The 19,890-nt window shown below is 40.0% G+C and overlaps 1 protein-coding gene across 1 annotated transcript; it reads right to left on the bottom strand.

Moving 5' to 3' along the window:
• Window positions 1-2,076: 2,076 nt before the first annotated feature.
• Window positions 2,077-16,784, bottom strand: LOC143890519 (P-loop containing nucleoside triphosphate hydrolases superfamily protein). The gene is made up of 6 exons (XM_077395242.1): window positions 14,924-16,784; window positions 9,819-9,959; window positions 7,935-9,702; window positions 6,452-6,681; window positions 3,806-4,788; window positions 2,077-3,709 (listed from the first exon to the last, which is right to left on the bottom strand). Exons 1-6 carry the CDS (start codon window positions 16,325-16,327, stop codon window positions 2,509-2,511), a joined length of 5,727 nt encoding a protein of 1,908 aa, XP_077251357.1. The 5' UTR covers window positions 16,328-16,784; the 3' UTR covers window positions 2,077-2,508.
• Between the last annotated feature and the right edge of the window lie 3,106 nt (window positions 16,785-19,890).

The following is a 19,890-nucleotide window of genomic DNA, read 5'->3' as shown; positions in this document are numbered from 1 at the left end:
GAAAATGAGGCAAAAAAGGTATCGCGTGGATGAAGATATTTTTTCCTTGCATGTTTTCCGGTTGTGTCCAATAAGAGAGATTTCTTTTGCCCCACGTGTCAACTTGGTAAATTCCATCATCTTCCATTTAATTTACTCAACATTGTTTCTGATTCTCTTCATTTAATTTTCATTGATATTTGGGCCCCGCTCCTATTTTTATGTTAATCCATACACATACTATGTTCGATCATTTCATTGATGATTTTAGCAAGGGAAATGATATCCGCGCCAAGGTGTTTGGATAAACAACCGCTCCACTTGTTTGTCTTGTGGTATTTAAAGGGTTTAAAGAGCTTTTTGAGAACCTTAGTATCCACTGAGATCTCTTTAAATACTACACGACAAACAAGTGGAGCGCTTGTTTATCCTTAACACCTTGGCGCAGATATCATTTCCCTTCTAGTAAATATACTTGAATTTATCTTCTTGCTAAAAAGTCTGATGCACTGAATGTTTTCTACATTTGAAAGTGCATATTGGAAACTTATTTGATTCAATTAATACAAATTGACTGGTGTGGTGAGTATCAAAAACTTCAGACCATCCTATGTTCCTATGGGATTGGTCATTGAGTTTCCTACCCACATACTCGCTGATAAAAATGGCTCCGCATAATTGAAGCACAGAGATAACCTCTAAAGTGGACTCACCTTTCTTGCACACACTTTTGTTTCTATGTCCTGCTGAGATGAAGTACTTGCAGCTAGTCTATTTAATAAAGCAATTGCCCTCCTTTATAATTCACTTCAAATCTCTATTAGAATGAATTTTTATCGCATCCCGATTATAAGTTTCTCAAGATTTTTGGGTCTCCCTGTTACCCTTGCCTTTGTCTCTATGATTGCCTCCACATCCCTTTAGATCAACTCTACATCTTACATAATTTTGTGTCTGATGAGACTGATTTTTCATTTTCTAATACCGTTGCCTCCATATTAGTTGTGAAAAGACAGAGCATAATGACCACAATAGGTGGTCCACTGCTTACAGTATGAAAATTGACGTGTTAAATGGTGTTCTTCCTCAGGGATACAAGACAAGACCCCAAAGTCGCTTTAGGAACCTTTCTTAGGCGTTGGTGTGAAAGATGAATGAGAAAAAATAGGGTTACGAAAACCCCATTATTATCAATAGGGTTGCGAAAACCCCATTATTGTCATTTTTCATCACCCAGTCCACCTTCAATACACACATCGCATATTGATTCTATTGCACCTAAACGTCCAATGAACGAATTGCATAATCCAAAAACAATATGGGGATGCATATAATACACCTCCTGTATCGTTTAACAGTGACCTGAAAATCAAATATGTATCAGTATTGGACACTAAATTTTATGAATGATGATATCAGACAACGCATGAAACCTTCATAGGCATCTTAGATGAGAAAAGGCCTCGGAACTGAAAAACAGCATAATGGAAAAGTATCATACCACATAAGCTACCTACAAAGAACATGGATGCCTTTACCACCTTACTACTATATGGCCAAAAACTCACTTGTATGTATAAAACCATGATGATAGTGCCTCTTATTTTAAGTCCAGTATCGGATCAGAAATTCAAAATACTTCTACTTCATTCGCCATAGCACACTTGCAATTAGCATTTTTGTTGGTTAGTCAGTCACAAACCTCAAAGGTTTAATCCATTCTCTTACCATATCATTGCATTCTAAAGATATTTGGACGATCTTTCTATTTGTTCCATTCTTCCCATTTTTTTACTAAAACTTTTAAAACATTCTCTGTTGATCTAACTCTAAAATTGAGATATTTAGTGCAGCAATAACATTTCTGGTCTCGAATGCACCAAAATGCAGGTGCTATCTTGAAGATACAGTATGATGCAGTGTGCATTCGTCGATCCATGGTAAACCACATTAATGCATCCAAGCGTATTAAAGCACATCTAACTACATACATTTACCTATTTAACATAAACAGAAGGGGGAAAATGGGTGCATACATCATATTTAACACTAGAAGATACATAAATTTGAAGCAGATGAAGATAATGCTCAGCAACATTATATGCTACAATTAACAAATTCATACTTTGGATCTTTGTTTTTTATAGTTTCTTCCCCAATAAACTTCACGTTATTTAGGAAAACAAAAAAACAAAACCAAAAGGAATCGCGCAAGTGCAAAAGATTCATGGGAAGCATGAATATAATTCTAACAAAATCATCAGAAACCATAAATGAATACTTACATGGTATAGAATTAGCTCCTATCCAGGGTGCTTCAAAACTTTGCCGAACTGTTCAGTGATAAACAAAAAAAAAGCAACAATACTAGATTGTTGCTCATGAAAGAAAAGGGCGCACTGGCTTTAAATGAATTGTAGACTACAAAACTTGATTATATGCATTTCAATGGAAGTTCACATTTAACTTTGCTGCCGCACCAGTTAATGCTGATTCTCCAAGTGGACTGTGCAAATTTACACTGTCACATTAATTCAAAGGCTGCTTGATCATTAATATCTTTTCAATGGTAGAGCAAAGGCACAAATTCTCAAATTCGCAATGAAATACAGCATCCTTGTCAGGAACTGAAGGCATCAGCACATAGTCTCTAAAGAAAAATTTTAATCCGGAGCCAAATAAAGAATCCTTACAAGCATTTGTTGTTCTAACTTCCTTGCTTTTCGAGTGGCAAAGGCATTCCATTGGCATGACTTCCCTCTTTCCCAAACTTTTCGACCAATGTGACATTTCCTGAAGCCGGATATTACCGACATCCTGACAAGCACAAGGAGTGCCACGTTGAAGGTTCCCGTCACAGAACCCGGCGACAAAATGTTTCGTAATTGCAGCCAAAAGAGTCGCGGAACATGTTTCCACCACATCATGGACATCCTCTATTGTTGACCCACACGCATTTGATTCCCAGCTGTCAGTAAGAATTTCCCTAACCAATACATGGACAGCATGTATGCATTCACAGCAACAGTTATAGAGACACAACTTCACAGATTGAGATGGAAGATTGCTGTTTTTCCTGAAGTTAGAGTTCATGACTCCAACACTTTGATCAGGATTACACCCACCATTTTCAGAAGGGAGAGAAGTATCTGTTACTGACGTACCATTACACCGCTGATCACTAGCTCTTCTCGAATCACCCAAAGCACACAGATTACCCCTAGAAGGCATAACAGTTTCCATCACGGCAAAACCATTATATTTATTCAGGGATTCAAGCTCTCCATGAAGCACTGGAGAAGAGACAGGATTTTCTGAACTGCAACTTTCCAGATGATTGCTTTTTTGCACTTTGTCCATAGTGTTTTCATTGGAAAATGAACCGGAAGCCAGGGCAGAACTTTGAAGTATCCCAGGAGGAAAAGGGGCCGAGGGGACCAACTCATGAGAGAGCAACACTGTCCTCGCAATGCTCGTATCAGAATTAGGCAAACCAGGAGTTACCCCTTTGCTGGAATCTCCACATTTACTATTTCCAGGAGCAAATCCCAGGGGACTTTCTTCCTCCACAAGCAGTTTTACTTCTTTCTGCCTTTCATTAGAGACATTTGGCATGCATTCACCGGTCCCAAACTGGCTGCTACCACATGCTTGATTCTCTGTATCCAGTCTTCCCACAATCATTGGCTTGTTTGATGATGATGATGATACTTGACTCTCAAGCTCTAAACTGAAAAACCATAAAAAACAGCACAGAGAATAATCTCAGATTAAAAACACAGTGCAAATAGAAGAGTAATCAAAATAACGATGATAATAGCAGTACCTCTGTGTCGTGTATACCCAGCTGCTGACCATATCTTCCAAATAAGCCACTTGTGATAAAAGGCGAAGGAACCGATATCTATCCTTCCCATTACGAATTTTAATGTTAATCTGTCCAACCAAGAGCTCTAAAACCTTTCGTACTTCCAAGGAAACTTCTCTGACTGACGTATAAACACCTCTATATGCCAATAAGCCAACAGCCACTAGCCCTCTTACTACATCAGAATTCTCTCTATTCTTAGTAATGCTAGAGATACTTCCAACATCTTCTTTTTTCACTGAGCTGTTAGCACGTATGAAACAAGAATTAAATGGCCAACCCTTCCATGGTCCATTTATGCCTGTACAGGGACCTTCTTTTAGTTTTGAGGTTGCCCAACAAAGTTCAGCAAAATGAGGATATTGCAAAATCTGATAGCCAAACGTGGCTATTGTTAACAACAAATTATGTTTCCCCTTCACGACTCTACTAGGAGGACTTCTTAAAACAGAATCTTGATGAGACTGTAGCCAAACCTGATCTTCCTGGTGGGTACTTGTTTTAGACATCAGAGACCATCTCTTATCACCATTTATCGATTGTTGAGTTTGATTACCTTTACAAGAAGCGTCAGCATTTAAAGCTAACCCTTCTGAATCAGTTGCTACACCCATTTCTTCATTGGTTTTTCCTTCTTCCGCCTTGTGATTTTGAACTTCTGAATTAACTTTCAAAGTATCGCAGTTTTCAATTTCCTTGCATGAATTACCCATATGAGTACCACGGTAACTCAACTGAACATACTGCTTAACTAAATCCCATGATAATTTTTCTGCAGAGGAACTGAATATCAAGTCATGATTGAAAGTCCCATCAACCTGCACAAAGAACCGCGGTATTGTGTGTTCTGAAGGGGCTGAACCTGTAGAGTTCAATATATCAGCCGAAAAAAACTGCCTTACTCTAGCAGGGAGGACATGATTTGGCATCTCACATGTAGCCTGCAAAACCAAGAAATAATAAAACTCTCAAAACAGTTCTTCTCTTTCATGCCAACAGCTAAGCAGCTTAAACAGCACACTGTGAATAGTCATCATTGATCAGGAACAAGCATATGACAGATCAACTAGCCATTGCATCGCCAACAAATTTCAAAGACAATGCCATATGCAGTTAGCCCTCAAGAAGCAGAAGTAACAGACAATATACCCAAAATAGATCAGATTTTAAATTTTTGAGAGCATCTAGGTAAGAAAGGCACTCAATTTCAAGAATTTAAAGTGACAACTAATATTGCATAGGCATAAAATTGACATGACCCATAATCTGACCTAACTTGAAATGACTAGTGTTGGCCCCACCTTGGAGCATATGAGTTGAAAATTGGCAAAGAGGATCATCAGGTCTACCTATGGTTCAAATTTGGTATGAAACATGTCGTGTTTGCTATGGTTTTAGTAGCTAGAAGAGGACTGGTTTGTTAGTGACTACAAACAAATAGGGGCCATATTGTCATTGTCTTTTAAATAACTTATGGGTGGCACTTTAGTGAATTTATTTTCGTAATTTGCATAAAAATTCATGCAGTGGGAATCTTAAATTTAGGGCTTTCATATAGAAGCGAAAAAAAAGAAAAAAAAGAGAAGCATTGCTTTGTTTTCTATGGATAATATTAGGATTTACCCAATTCCCCTTTTTATTCTTTGATACTAGTTTACACCAGTTAGATTGCAAACTAAGTTGTCGATTCTGTTTCGTTCGTCATTACGTTTTTGTTAGTGGAACGGAACGTTTTGGTGTTTCGGCTGTTTGGGCCTGCATTTCGGAAAAAAATGCTATGATCAGAGAAGTTTTTTGATAGATAAAATTTAAAAAAAATCCAAAAAATGAAAAATTGCTAGAAAATATATAAGAAACAATTACAAGAACCAAATTTAACAAAAAAACACATTTTATTACTTAAAACATTAAATTTATTGCAATACATAAGTAAAAGAAAGAAAATTCATAGGGTTTAGATGAGTTTATATACGGGTTTAAATGAGTTTATATACAGGTTTTCATGTTGGGGAAGGGAAAACGGCAGAAAATACTCTTCAAATGGCTATAAAATGGTCAGAAACTGCTAAAAATAAGGGTGAATTGGTAAAAAAAAAAAAGCCGCTAAGGTGAAAAAAAAAACGGGATGAAACAGAACGAAACGGGATGAAACAACCGAAGCAAGACGAAACAAAACGAAATTCTGGTCGAAACGGAATAGAAGGTGTTTCTGTTCTCCCTTTTTCGGACTAGAACAAAACATTTCAAAACAAAACAAAATTGATACCTTATATTGCAAAAGAAGTTGGATATAATCACATATAACAAAGGATGAAAGGCAAATACAGCAAAAAAATGAGATTAGATGAAAAAAGATGATCAGCAGGTATAATTTATGGTTATAGAACACCTTCTCAAAAAAAAAATTTATGGTTATAGAACTACTGTACTGTCACATATTCTAAAATCTTATAGTAGAACCAAAAGCCACAAGCTAAATCACTTAGATAAGTAAAGAAAGCAAAATAAGAATTTGCATGAGGGAGGAATGAGTATGCCCATAAGACTTGGGAAATCAAGTAAATGAATATAAATGGTAATCATCTACAGGCACAAATATCTTACCAGAATCATTAGGGATGCAAACATACTCATAGATTCCACCTGCTCAACAAATGAGTTCCATGCCTCCGAAGCATTACCCACAGCATCACTGAGCCCCACTTTCGGGGATTTGAAGGTCTTTGAACACAAAGAGCTATCCTTTTCAGTGGTTTGATGGTGTGTCTCATCCATGGCCCACAAATCAATCCTAGGCATGTAAATTATGCACTGCCCCACACTGAGACATTTTACTGTCACGGAAAATAGGGAAGGTTGATAAGTGAATAAAGAAGACAGAAGCAGAAATTATGGATGTTGTGTCGTGCAAGGTCACATGTGACAATGTGCATATATGTGATATAGTATTAAAGTTAAATAAAGCCCAAAGCAATTCAAGCAAAGAACTCAAACAAAAATTAAGATATTTAAGGTTCTCAACAAAAGAATGACAATATTGAATGGTCCCGACACTGAAAATTAGTCAACTATAGTGTCATTCTAATTATCCTATGGCAAAAAAGAACAAACGTGCAATCATATTTAATAACAATCACCCAATCTTTTTTTTAACCAAAACAATTATCCAATCTTCAGAACACTAGTTCATTTTTTTTAATGGCCAGAACACTAGTTCATTAATTAAAAAAAAATACGAGAGACCTCCAGGACAGATGCATAATGCTGTAATGATCTGAAAAAAATGTTATTCTGCAGATTATGCACAAAATATTCAAGGCATTGTTCGCAATGTAAATTAACCTGAAGAATGAGAATCAAATGCATGGTACATTACATATGAAGACAATACAAAGATATGTGGTGTCTTTTCAAGGAAATCCACAAGAAAAACTACGAAAATCAATATAAAAAATAGACAATCAAGTCTGAATGCACTACAAACACAGGCAATGTAACATGAGTTCATGTAATATGAGCGCATTTATTGACAAATAGGCAAATATTATTGAAAATACAGAAGAAAGCATTTGGTATCTCAAGAAGGTCAGATGTGTGATTTACAAGAATTTCCACAAGAATCTGGTATCTCAAGTAAACTGGCTGTTGCTACCCACCAACGGAACCAGAATAGAAAAGATTTTTAAAATTCGATTCCATCCCATAGGCTTAACTCATGAAAATTAAATTTAAAGCCACCTCATAAAGATGAGAGAGACTAGTATTAAAACATTTAAAACATCTAGCCCTGGGTTAGATATTAACAGGTAATCAGATTGAAGAGCAATCACACATATAAAATCTACACGATCCATTAAATCAAAATGCTCTACAGAAGGCGAGTTTCAGGAAGTGCATGCAATTGCGAATAAAATTAAACAGAAATAGAAATCTGGCAGACTGTCAAAGCAGACAGAATTATACCTAACAGGTATACCTGCAGCCAAAAAATAAATTGGAGTCAAGTCTGTAAGAATTAACTTAAAGACAACAGTAGGAAACTGTTTGTGAGACAAGCAAACAAAAAACCAAACAACTGAAGACGTACATAGAATGTGTGTGAGTCCTTTAACCATGTCTCCGCGTCCTTCTTGTGAAATTGTAGCCAAATTAACCTTCTGAATTTCAACATGGCCAACAAAACCATGAAGAAGACAAGCAGAAAGATGTCTTTGGCCAGATCTGGGATTTCCAGCGACCAATACACGGAATCCTGTTCTGTTGCAGTGTGAGAAGGAAAAATTCTGCATCAAACTGCTACTCGTATGACCACCAGAAGGATTCAATCTGTGAATCCCCAACTTCCCATAATTATTATCATCATTATCATTATCTAATGGATCAGAAATAGGAAAGGCCAATGTGCTAATCAAGCCAGCACGAGACAGACTTCTCTCTAACTCCTTTGCAACATCAGGGTCCTGTATCAAATAACGAAGATGGGTCGTCCAGAGAAGAATAGGGGTCTTCTTTTGTTCCAAAACAGAAGTTATCACACTGTTTATCAGCTTCGCAGCTTTAAAAATGGAAGGAGGCAATCTGATGCGTTCGTCATGGTAAAAAGACAAAAGCAAGTATGTTAATGGGTGCAGTAGACATGGAATAAGATGGGCGGGAAGAGGCGCAGAAACAACATCATTCGCGGCCATTCCGGCTTCTCTGCGGGAGCATGGCGGAGGAGCACATGCAAGAGCATCGAGCCAATCCCTTTCTTCCACTACCAAAGATGGAAGAGAAAGGCGTCTACCGTGGCAGGGATACTTCTCAGCAGCGGATAAAAGTTCATGCAAGGCACAGTTCCTCTTCAAAGCAATCATTGCTGCCTGAGTACAAAGAGCCTGCAGATCAGCTCCAGCAAAACCAGCAGTCTTTTCTGCAATCCACGTGAGCAAGAATCCAGCTACAGGTTTTGGCCAACTCTGAGTGTGAAGTGAGAGAATAGAAGATCTATCCTTAACTGATGGTAGCGGAAAATATATTTCCCGATCAAACCTCCCAGGTCGTCTTAAAGCAGCATCAACAGCCTCAGGACGATTGGTTGCACCTATTACTATAACTGAGCCACGGGATTTTAAACCATCCAATAGAGCAAGTAAAGTTGACACAACAGAACTATGAGTTTGATCCTGCTGTTTAGAGCGACGTGGTGCTAAACCATCAATCTCATCAAAAAATATTATAGATGGTTGACATCTCTCCGCAACCTGAAACAACAATCTTAGCTGCCGCTCAGCATCACCAACATACTTTCCGAGACAATCTGCACCTTTACGAGCAAAATATGCTATTCGCTTATCACCACGAGAGCATGCACCAATCAATGCCCGCACTACTAGAGTTTTACCTGTTCCGGGATAGCCGTGCAAAAGAACTCCTCTAGGAGGTGTAATCCCTAGAGTACTAAAGAACTCTGGATATAGAAGAGGTAATATGACCACCTCCTTCATGCACTGGATGACATCCTGAAGCCCAGCAACAGATTCCCAACCCTGATGTAACTTTTCACTATCGGGGAAGGGGCCCCCGATGTAAACAGGGGCAATTCTTGAGATATCTCGATGAAGCCGCTTGCCTTCGCGTCTCAAGAATTCCTCATCCTCACCACAGTTCTCCAACCATTTTTCTTCTGCCTCAAGATCCTTCCTCGAAGCATCAGTTGACAACTTCCTCATATCCAACCTCATCTTCCTCGCTCTCAACTTCTTTATGTGGCTCTTATAATGATTTCCTTGAAGTTGGAAAAGATGCCGATGATCTGTGCAAGCTATGAGAAATTTGCGATGATCAAAAATACAACCATCAGCCCGCCCGCATGGCTGTAACAACAAAGAAAAAATGTGAGCTAAGAAAGATACATGTCCCATAGTTGCTACATGGTTAGTAAGACGAAAGATGGAACTCAATAGATAATAGGAAGGAAACATCACACGACCAAGTGGTAAGTTTTAGGACATCGATCAACGCGACATCCAATGGTCGCTCCAGGCCTCCCACAGCGACTACATTTCAATGCTCTTCCGCGGCAAAGCGCTGCTCTAACATTTTTCAGGCGACCCAACCCAGCAAAATAAACCTGAAAATTCACAATATTGATGGGAACAAATTCAGAATGATATTTTCATATATCAAGATCAACAAAAGGTACAGAATTATGCGTGTATATGTATGTATGCAAATGGAGAGGGGCCAATGTTAAGCACCAGTTTCTTTAACCACATACGTACATAAAGCGAATGCAACAAGAGACAAACCCGTTTGTCCAGCAAATAAACGCAAAAAATTGCAACCAGTCCATCCATGCTTACTATATGCACCATTTCCACATTCACCTCAAATCAGAATAGTATACATCATACCAGCTTCAAGCCTGCGGAACTGTTGAAGCTAGTTGCGCAAGGTGGTTGATTTGTTTGTTCACACAGGGATGGTAGTACTAAACTGCAGCAAACTTGCCAGGATTGTGCCTGCCGTCAAATTCGCGCCGCATGGAAGTCATGCAAAAGGGCCCGTCGTGGGTGGTTATCTATCACGCGGGAAGTGTCAAGCCTATCACGGAGGAAAGAGCCCTAACCAACCAGCGGGGCTTTAGTCTCATGAGTTCTGAAGGATTTGTCAACATAAGCTGTTCTCCAGCTTGCTACGCTTCTTACAGATGGATTTACAATAGAAGCTCAACCAAGAGAGGAGGAGAAAGGGCGCCGGGGGGGGGGGGGGGGGGGGGGGGGGGGGGGGGGAGGACGGGTGTTCCACATTTTCATATTCAAATAAGTAATACAAAAAGTAAAAGGAATAAAAGCAAAAAACATGCAGCATCTTGTAGGTTTTCCATCAGGTGATGTAAAACAATTTGGACTTTATAAATTGTAAGTTGAGATGTCCCATATTATATCTATAATGTATACTAGCCATGAATCTTTCCATTGTCATTCGTTTCCTTTCCAAGAATTTTTTTTATTGGAAAACCTTTTCCATGGAAAGTTTTTAATGGAATTTTTTCTATGGCAGAATTATATTTACACCTCTATCATAGCATGTGTGGGCCCATCATTTTACATCTATGCATATCAGGGGTGGGGCCAACCATTTTACACCACGTTTTGATATGGTATGACCCATCATCTCGGCCCACCATTTTACACCCATGAGTGGGCCCACCATCCCCACCCAAATCCATGCATAGCGTGGGGCTAACCCTTTTACACCATGTGTTTGACAGGGTGGGTCCCACCAGCACCATGTGGGGCTCACAATTTTACCTCGTGTTTTGATGGAGTGAGTCCTACGATATCCACCCAAGCCTATGCATAGACTGAGGCCCACCATTTTGCAACTCATGTTTTGATGGGTTGAGGCCATTATTTGACACCCATGCATAGCATGGCCCAAGAATGCTAGTGCGTGTGTGTGTAATGTGTGTGGATGAGTACGTATAGGAAGTGATTTAGCCAAACACGGCTGACCGAAAAGAAAGAAGACCAACAATATGGAAATGACATTCCAATGGTATTTTCTCAATAAATCCTTTGTCTGAGATTATTGCATCATAGTGGTGCTCCTGCTCACCATTCAAAAAAAAAAAAGTGGTGCTCCTGCTCTGACGGCAAGCTAATGGAAAATCCTAGGCCTCCTAGGATCGTCACGTTCTTCTGGACAGCTGACCTTGATAATATCATAACAGTTGAACATTTGATTTGCAACAAAAGGAGGACTTGGAATAGGTGTATGCTGCAGTTAAATCACATTGTTCACTGCACATTAGTTTCTAAATTTTGGTGTATGGTTTGATCTTTGTTCGATTGTAACAGTGCCTAATTCATTTGTGAAATTGGTGGAAATTTGGGCATTTGCTGCATGGCCAGTGAAAGGCTATGGAAACTATTTTTGATGTGTAAAGTGCTGACCTAATGGGAAAGAGCATAGCAAAAGAATGTCAAAGGAAAAGGAAGAGGTCTGAAAAGCCTAAAAAAATGATCCTCAGTAACCCAATGGGCAAAAGTGACAATATTTCCAAGGAATAGTTACAGAAAAGGTTAGACAGATGTAGGGCTATTACATTTCTAGCCAAGTAGAGATCAGCAGGATGGTTCATTGATGAAACCCATCTTTGTCGCAAGAATCAAAATAAACTTTACTGGGTCATGTTTGGATAATCCTAGCCCTGTCGATATTGGGGACATTATGACAGGCTAGGAGGGATGCAGTTGGTGTTCTTAAGCCCTATATGAGCTAAGGATGCTATTGAGGCAGAGCTGATGGCTTTAAGACAAGGCTTTAAGCTATTTGTTGCATCTTTTTTGGTTCATCAGACACGATTAGATGGATGTCATCCTTGGATGGCCTTCGCTAGAGTCTTCCTAATGTTTTAGAAGAGGCTCACAACATCATGAGCAATATCCCAATTTCTTTTGTACACATGGGAGGGTTGAAGGTTTCAAATGTCAGTTTCATTATAGATTTTGGTCCCCACAAAAGTGGAAGTGCTTCATGGAAGTCTATGCAAATCCAGTAAAAATCATGGAAGTTTATGAAAGTCCATAGAAATGATGGAAACTTTAGAAAATACTAGAATAAGCAAAACCTAGAAATACCATTTCAAAAAGAGAAGAAGCAAAACCTAGAAATCATAACATAAGCAAGACAACCGTCCATAATTGTTTAACAAGATCAAACACATCGAATTGGCTCACATGTCAAACAATAATGTTCATTCTAAATATAGATATTTCGCATGTTTTGAAAGTAGAAGATCGAGGCATTTCGTTTACTTTTCAACTTACTCATCTTATTAATGGAATAGCATTAATATTCCCTAGATGACTAGATCTATGGGGCATGTTGGTTGTGTGAGTACACAGCAAGGAATCAAACTTCGGACTTTGTTCCAGACTTCAACTCCAGTCCACATAGAAGTTGACACTTGTTGGCCAAAAGCAACACATGTCGGTGGAAGTTTAACACCATGTGATGGATCAAATTTCAAGGAAAACTCTAATTCTAGAAGTGGGGTGAATTGGCAATGTCTAGTTATTAGCATTTACTTTACATTAGCATCACTCTATTGTGATAACAGGGGCAGCACTTCACATTGCTTCCAATCCAGTGTTCCATGAGAGGACAAAGCATATTGAAGTAGATTGCCATTTTGTTCGTGAGAAACTTCAAAAAGGAGAGATTAGCACCTCCTTCACTCGATCTACCGGTCAGTTAGCAGATGTGTTTACCAAACTGTTGGGGAAGTCTAAGTTGAGAGATAATTGTACAAACTGGGGTTGTATGATATATACACTCCAACTTGAGGGGGAGTGTTGAAGGGCACATTATAGTTTTTGTACATATAACCCTATTTGGGCATATATATACATCATATTACATGGGATCTCTCTAAGGAGACTCCATCTTCTCCCTCACTCTTCTTCTTCCTTCTTCTCTTCTCACAATAACATAACCGAATACAATGAAGAAAAGCTAGAATTTCCGCTTTGTTGGAATCAGTTATACCAAATGGGCCCGAATAAGCCCATCTAACAATAGAATCGACTCCCCTTTGAAGTCCACCAAAACCTACTAGACTAGGGTTCCCTAAACTTGAACCATCAAAATCAAGTTTCAGGAACCCTATCGGGTGGAGAGACGGGGGGAGACCACATGGCAAAGGATTGGTCAGGTGGCGCGTGACACTCTCTTTGATCTTGGCCCAAAAATAGTGAACGGAGGATTCCAAACCTCTAAACACCGAATGGCCCCAACACACTGAACGATACCCTTGAATATTCTTCGATTCCTTTCCTTTTGCACCCACCATAGAGTCGCCACAAGAGACATAGTCCATAGCTTTTGCCCTCTAAATGGCCATGATGAAGGCCCATACCAAGATGAAGGCCATGAGTAAAAGACCAAGCTTCAAAGAGATCGGCAATGTGACAGGGTTTGACCCAACAAATTCTAACAAATCCAAGATGAAGGCCCATACCTAACTCATAAATCTGCAATGGTTAAAAGATAACCCACTATCTCCTCCGTACCACACATGTTGCAAAGGGATATAATATCCGAATGTCTATTGTGCAAGTCATCGATCGCCGGAATCTTATCCAAGCAGGCTGTCCAGCAGAATGCACAAACCCAAAAGGGGGCAGGTATCGACCACGCCCTTTCGGCAGACGTTACCGTCCTGAGAAATGAAAGTTGGTTCAAGAATGGTCCAACTGAAAACGCTTCGCCAGTGCTCCACACCCAAACTCTTTGGTCCTCCCCTCTCATTTTGAAACTTGTTGAATCCAACCGCATACAGAATCGATCTCTCGATCAAAGAAAGCCCTGCGAAACTGAGCGTTCCATTCGACCCTCCCCTCCAAGCGAACAAAGGAATCACCCACAGGCCACACTAGCCTCATGATCCGCCGCAACACTGAAGAGATCTGAAAAATCAATTCTCAGATGTCTTTTGAACCCTGCCAAAATTGCACACGAGACCTTGAACGAAACCTGAATCTAATGCAAGCCCTCAAAAGATCAATGTGTCACATTTATATCTTGCCAAGCTGATTAAGATTACTCAAGCAATCTAAGCTATAGAAATCCTCGCGCGTGGGTATGTGTAGGCATTATATGGTAAGGGAAACATATATGTTTAAGGGAAATGTCGGTGACATCCAACTCAAAATTGTCTTGGATGTCCATGTATATAAGTTGAATCAGTTCTTCAAACTCATATTAGCCCATGAAATTACTACACGAACAAATAGATCACCAAACAACTGACATGAGGTGTAAACCACCAACGAATGAAAACAGGAGGGCTGAAGCATATTCTCATAAACTTGAATAGTTATCAATTAGTCATACCAATGCTGGAAATAGCAAAGTAGAGAATTATATAAAAATGTATGATTAGGAAGCAAAGAGACAATACCTCTAACATTTGACTCGATTACTTATATTATAATACACTGAAAAGTTCATACATCCACAGCTTCCATCAAGCAACCCATAAGTATGAAGCTCAATAATAAAAGCAGATGAGTCAATGAACCACACCTCTGGACTCCACACTGCACAGTGTTGATGAACCCAAACTCCAGCAATACCAAAACGATCATGTATAGGACCCAGGAGACGTCCAAGCCAACCAGGTTCGTCACCAAATCCATCCCAAATGTCATAGTTAGGCTCCTCAGAAGATGAGGACCCACCATATGCCTCGGCATCACTCTCTGCAGAATCTCTAGCCAGTTTCTTTGGAGGCTTCCCATCAATCCCTCCGCCACACAAACCACATCTCCGCCCTTCTCTTATGCGTGGCTTGTAAAGCCCTGCATCTTTAGAAACTGAACTCAATGTATTCACCTTAACGCCATTCCCATCTTCCAACTGCTTGTTGTCAACCTCATTTGGGTGAGCGTCTTCGTTAGTCCGACAGCAATCATTCTCTGATGGGTCTGTGGAAGGCATACGCTCTTTACTGGCATTTGGATGCTTGGAATCATCTCCAACAGCAATCTTGTATCTTCCTTCCTCCCGATTTGGTTGTTCAAGTTGGTCATTGCTTCGCTCTATCGTCTCTAACTCATTGCTGTGTGTGTGTCCTGTGTTGACTTGTAAATTAGCTGTAAATTTGCCGTCCTCTTTCTCAATTATTTGTGCAGAACTATCGTCCGCCACCCTTTCACTTCCACGGCCGATTGCATTCTTCAAGGGCGATGGGGCTTCATCAATTGAGTGTAACCATTCTCTTAACGTTCTCTCCTCACTGTCTCCTTTATTATTAGATGACCCAGTTATTTGATCACCACTCTTTGCATCTGTTGATTCCCTAACCCTACTAGACATCCTCCTCAATTTGGACAGATGAGAAATAGCACCATCTAATCCATCATTCCCGTCATCTCCTTTTTCGCGAATCAACTTAGATTCTTCTCCAGAAAAATCGAGTTCATGAACGAACTTCCTTTTAGCTCGGGCAGGTGAGCCTTTTCCCTTGGGTGAGACATTAACATTCTGAACCCTAGATCTGAGCCTTGATCTCCAATTCCCCTCTTCCTCTAAACCTTCACCTGGAGAAAGCTTCTCAAGACGTGCTTTGCCCTTGTTTCTATTGACTGAATCCTTACTATTCTTATTCGTTTTGCCAGCAGCATTACCAATTTTAGGTTTTCTCTTCACGGGTGAGGGAGACAAGTCAAGGTAGACAGGAGGCCCTCTGAGACGAGAGCTCCGGCGAACGAGCCCGGCTTCGGAATCCACAGTCCCCGAACCGCCTTCGACACCATGTTCCCTGGGTATAATGACAAGATCACGGATGGCATCGAGTCTCTTTTGCTTTTTTCGAACCCTAAAGCGCTCTCGTTCGTGACCAGACGGACGGGATTGTGAGGACGGAGGAGGCTTCCTTTTCTCGCGACCCTTTGCCAGCGAAACGATCTCCGTTTGTGGTAACCGCATGACAACGAAGATATATGTATAGAGAGGGATATAGAGCGAAACGCAGGGCAAAGTAGATATAGAGAGAGAGGGAGATTGTTTCTCTTGTTGGTTTTCAGGCTCTTGATTCAACCGCGCTCTGGTTTATCGAAGAGTAAGAATCTTATAGGAGAAAGGAGAAGGAGGCTGACCTGATGTAATAAATGATCGGTGAATAGAAAGAAAAGAAGAAGGAGAATAGTTGCAGAAGACGTGTTCGACGGAATGCCCGCGAATCCATAGACCAGTCTTCTACTTTTATCTCTCTACCTGCCGCTATGTCTTGTTTTGCTCTGCTTTGCTTAAGTTCTGGGTAGATTGTTGTTTGCTTTCTCGCTTGCTCCACCGCTAGGGCGCAGCGTCAAAGAGAGCACACGTTAAATACACGTTTACAAAGGTTGGGGTTTCTTTCTTGAATAAACGTTTCCCCCTCCTTTCCCACCAAACGATTACCGCCAACCAGATGGATCTCTTTTTGCAATTGACTAGTAAAGTGTAGGGCCAATACATGAAAATGAAGAGCACTCAACCATGAAGAAAATGCTAATAAGAACTATTGATCTTATTGCTATGTGTTTTTTTCCTAATAACCCCTTATGGGCCCACATGTGGCATGTGGACATGATCCGATCCACTGACCCACCCAACTAGCAACCGGAACTCTGGCTCATTATGTCGGCCCTGTATCGATCAATTAAGACTATTGATTTGGTGGACCATCATTTGAGACGGCCCCTGGTCCCATGCGGACCAAATATCTCATCCGTAAAATAAATGATTACAGATATCGATGGTTTAGGGTGTGCCCAAAAAATCAGCTCAATAAGATCATCCTAACCCTTCGATTTGTGGAGGTTAAAATGGACGGGCGACTATTTATTAAATTATATCGCTCATAAATTATTACCTTGGAATCATTTTTTTTTGTTCACAGGAGATCGTGATTCTCATCCAAAAAATAGAAAAATCGATTCTTAGAAATGAGTTAGGAATGGTGATTCTGATTCTGATTCTGGAATGACTACAAAGAATAAGAATTGATTCTTATTTCTAGAATCAGAATCACGAGAATGATTAAAGAAAACACCCAGTTTTTCTGGTCAAAATCTTAAGTCGATTCTAAGGATTGATCCTATTGTTTGATACCTCCCCACCCCACCCCACGCCACGCCACCCCCTGTATTGCCTCTTTATATTTTTAAAATGGGAAATGATTTCTGCGCTCAAGTGTTTTGATAAACATACGCTCCACTTGTTTGTCGTGTCTTATTTAAAGGGATATTACGGTTCTCAAAAAAATCTTAAAGCCCTTTAAATACAACATGACAAACAAGTGAGCGCATATTTTTCAAAACATTGGAGCGCTGAAATCATTTCCCTTTAAAATTTGTGTTTAAATTTATGGAAAGATAACATGGAAACACAACTCCATTTTTTGCAATAAAAATGGTGGAGCCCTGCCATTCAAAAAAATGGTGCAGCCCTATATTTTACATTAATTTTCTGAAAAACACTATCATGTATATAGCCTACTATGGTGGCAAAAAAAAAACAAAAAACGAAAGCCGATCAAAGTCTCGCCACCAAGTATAGTGTTGAAGGGGAGTCCAGGCCAGCGAAGGCAGGTCAAAATGGCTTCATAAAATTGTCTAAAAGCTGACACAGAGTTCAGGTTGATTTTATAGCATCCTAAGGACCTCCTTTTTTAAATTTCCCACATGAAACTTGGCTTTGATTTTAGGTTTTAAAACAAAACTAGATATCAACTCTTCTTCAACGACAAAGCTAGGTAGCAGAAAGAGAAGAGGCTTGGGTGTGAGAGAGAAGAAGAGAGACAGAGAGGAGAGAGTTTCGTTCTGGTGTTGTTTTCCAGGGTTCCTCTCAGTGTTTTCTCGGATTACTATTGTGTACTGTCTTGGTTGAGAGTGCAGGGAAAGGATTGTGGTTTCTGGGTTTGCAATTAAAGCCCATTATAATCCTTGTAAATTATGTTTCTTCTCGTAGTGGAAGATCGTGTTCTCACCCGTGGATGTAGGCATCTTGGCTAAACCACATAAAATCTCAGGGTTTATCTTGTGACTTGTGTTTATTTATACTTTTCATTTATTTTTGCAGGATAGAATCAGATTTGTCCGTTGTTTTCTCAGCAACCCCCTTTCATTCAATACTGCTTTGATGCTGAGCTTGGATGCATCAGAGTCCACCTCAAAGAGCCTCAAAGTGCCTCGAAGTCGGGTAAGGCTAGTACATGGGTAGTAGAGAGTCTAGCCTTGATCTCCGTAGAGCTCTTTTCTGCCTTGGGGGTGGAGGTGAAGTGGCTCTTAGCCTTCTTCATGCAGTTAGTGAAATGGGGCCATGATTTCACGTAAGTTATGGATGAACCACTTATAGAAGGAAGCGAGCCCATGGAGCCTAATCCTGCTCCGTAGAGCTTTGGGATGGGCCCACCTCCTCTCAATGTCATCGTGGATGGCATGGACCCCATCATCCTCCCCAGGTTGAAAAAAATCTGACCCCAGATTTGCATCGTCTGATAAGGTATTGCTGACATACGGTACCAAGTGCTTCACATTGAATATGTCATGGAGTTTGAATGTGATTGGGTGGTCACAACCTGTAAGTACTGTCATTGATCATTTCAATCTCCTTGAGTGGACGGAGTGATGTATCTGGTTGGTGTTGGACTTCTTTGACCACATGAGAGTTAGATTGAAAATTAACACTTGCATTAAGAGACACTTTAGTCATTTTATTCTATCAGTTGTTATTTGTAGGCTTGCCCCTTATTTTCCTCTTCCATTTAAAACATGTTACACAGTATTCACCCCTTTCTTTTAAATCAAAATGCATTTTCCAAGCATACCTCATTATTTCTTAAAATATAATTCAATTATATGAGGACTGCTAGCAACCTTAGCAGAGTCCATCCTCAGCTTGTTTGTTGCTAGCAACTTGACACACTGTATCCAATACTGAAGCCATGCAAATCATGCCCAGCAAGAGAAGGCCTTCAATCGCACGGACATGTCTAGCATTTCATATAAACTTATAAGATGTAACGAAAAACAATTTCCTCTGTTTGAAAATTACTCTTTCATAATACTGCAACTGGGCTTCCCATATCAGATTTTCTTCCATAAGAAATTGAAAGCCACATCTTGCATATTTCTTTGAGGCTTGCCAAGAGGAAGCCACCGGAGGGAGATGCAAGGCCGGGATGGCCTTTTTTTGTGGGCCAAACTTTGCCTTAGACTCTATTGGAACGAGGCTGAATGAAGAAAGGAAAGGGACAAGGGTGGTCTTGCTTGGCGCGAAGGCTGCTGGCTCGGGGCTAGGGTACACGACATAATAGTCAAGTTCAAAGACAGGGCTAGCCATGTCTTTGGACTTGCCTAGAGATAACTTGAACACCAACTCCGGCTAATTCTTTGAAAATATTCCTAAAATTTCTTTGAGAGCTGCAAAAATTATCTGTGAGAGAATCCTAAAACACCAACTCCGGCTAAACCCCAGAAGTGTGTATTGCACAAATATGGCCCACATAT

Source organism: Tasmannia lanceolata, unplaced genomic scaffold (genome assembly GCF_043159265.1).
Source record: "Tasmannia lanceolata isolate RefF3 unplaced genomic scaffold, GAP_Taslan_0.1 ptg000013l, whole genome shotgun sequence".
Classification (NCBI taxonomy): Eukaryota; Viridiplantae; Streptophyta; class Magnoliopsida; order Canellales; family Winteraceae; genus Tasmannia; species Tasmannia lanceolata.
The sequence above is the reverse complement of the archived record's forward strand: the minus strand, read 5'-3'. Positions and strand labels throughout refer to the sequence as shown.

Excerpts from the sequence above, each read along its gene's own strand:
- LOC143890519 (XM_077395242.1), bottom strand. The coding sequence starts at position 16,327 with ATGCGGTTACCACAAACGGAGATCGTTTCGCTGGCAAAGGGTCGCGAG. Across the intron at positions 9,960-14,923 it reads GTGCAGTGTGGAGTCCAGAG|GTTTATTTTGCTGGGTTGGG; the intron begins GTGTGGTTCATT and ends GTGAATTTTCAG. Across the intron at positions 6,682-7,934 it reads AGGACTCACACACATTCTAT|TAAAATGTCTCAGTGTGGGG; the intron begins GTACGTCTTCAG and ends TTTCCGTGACAG.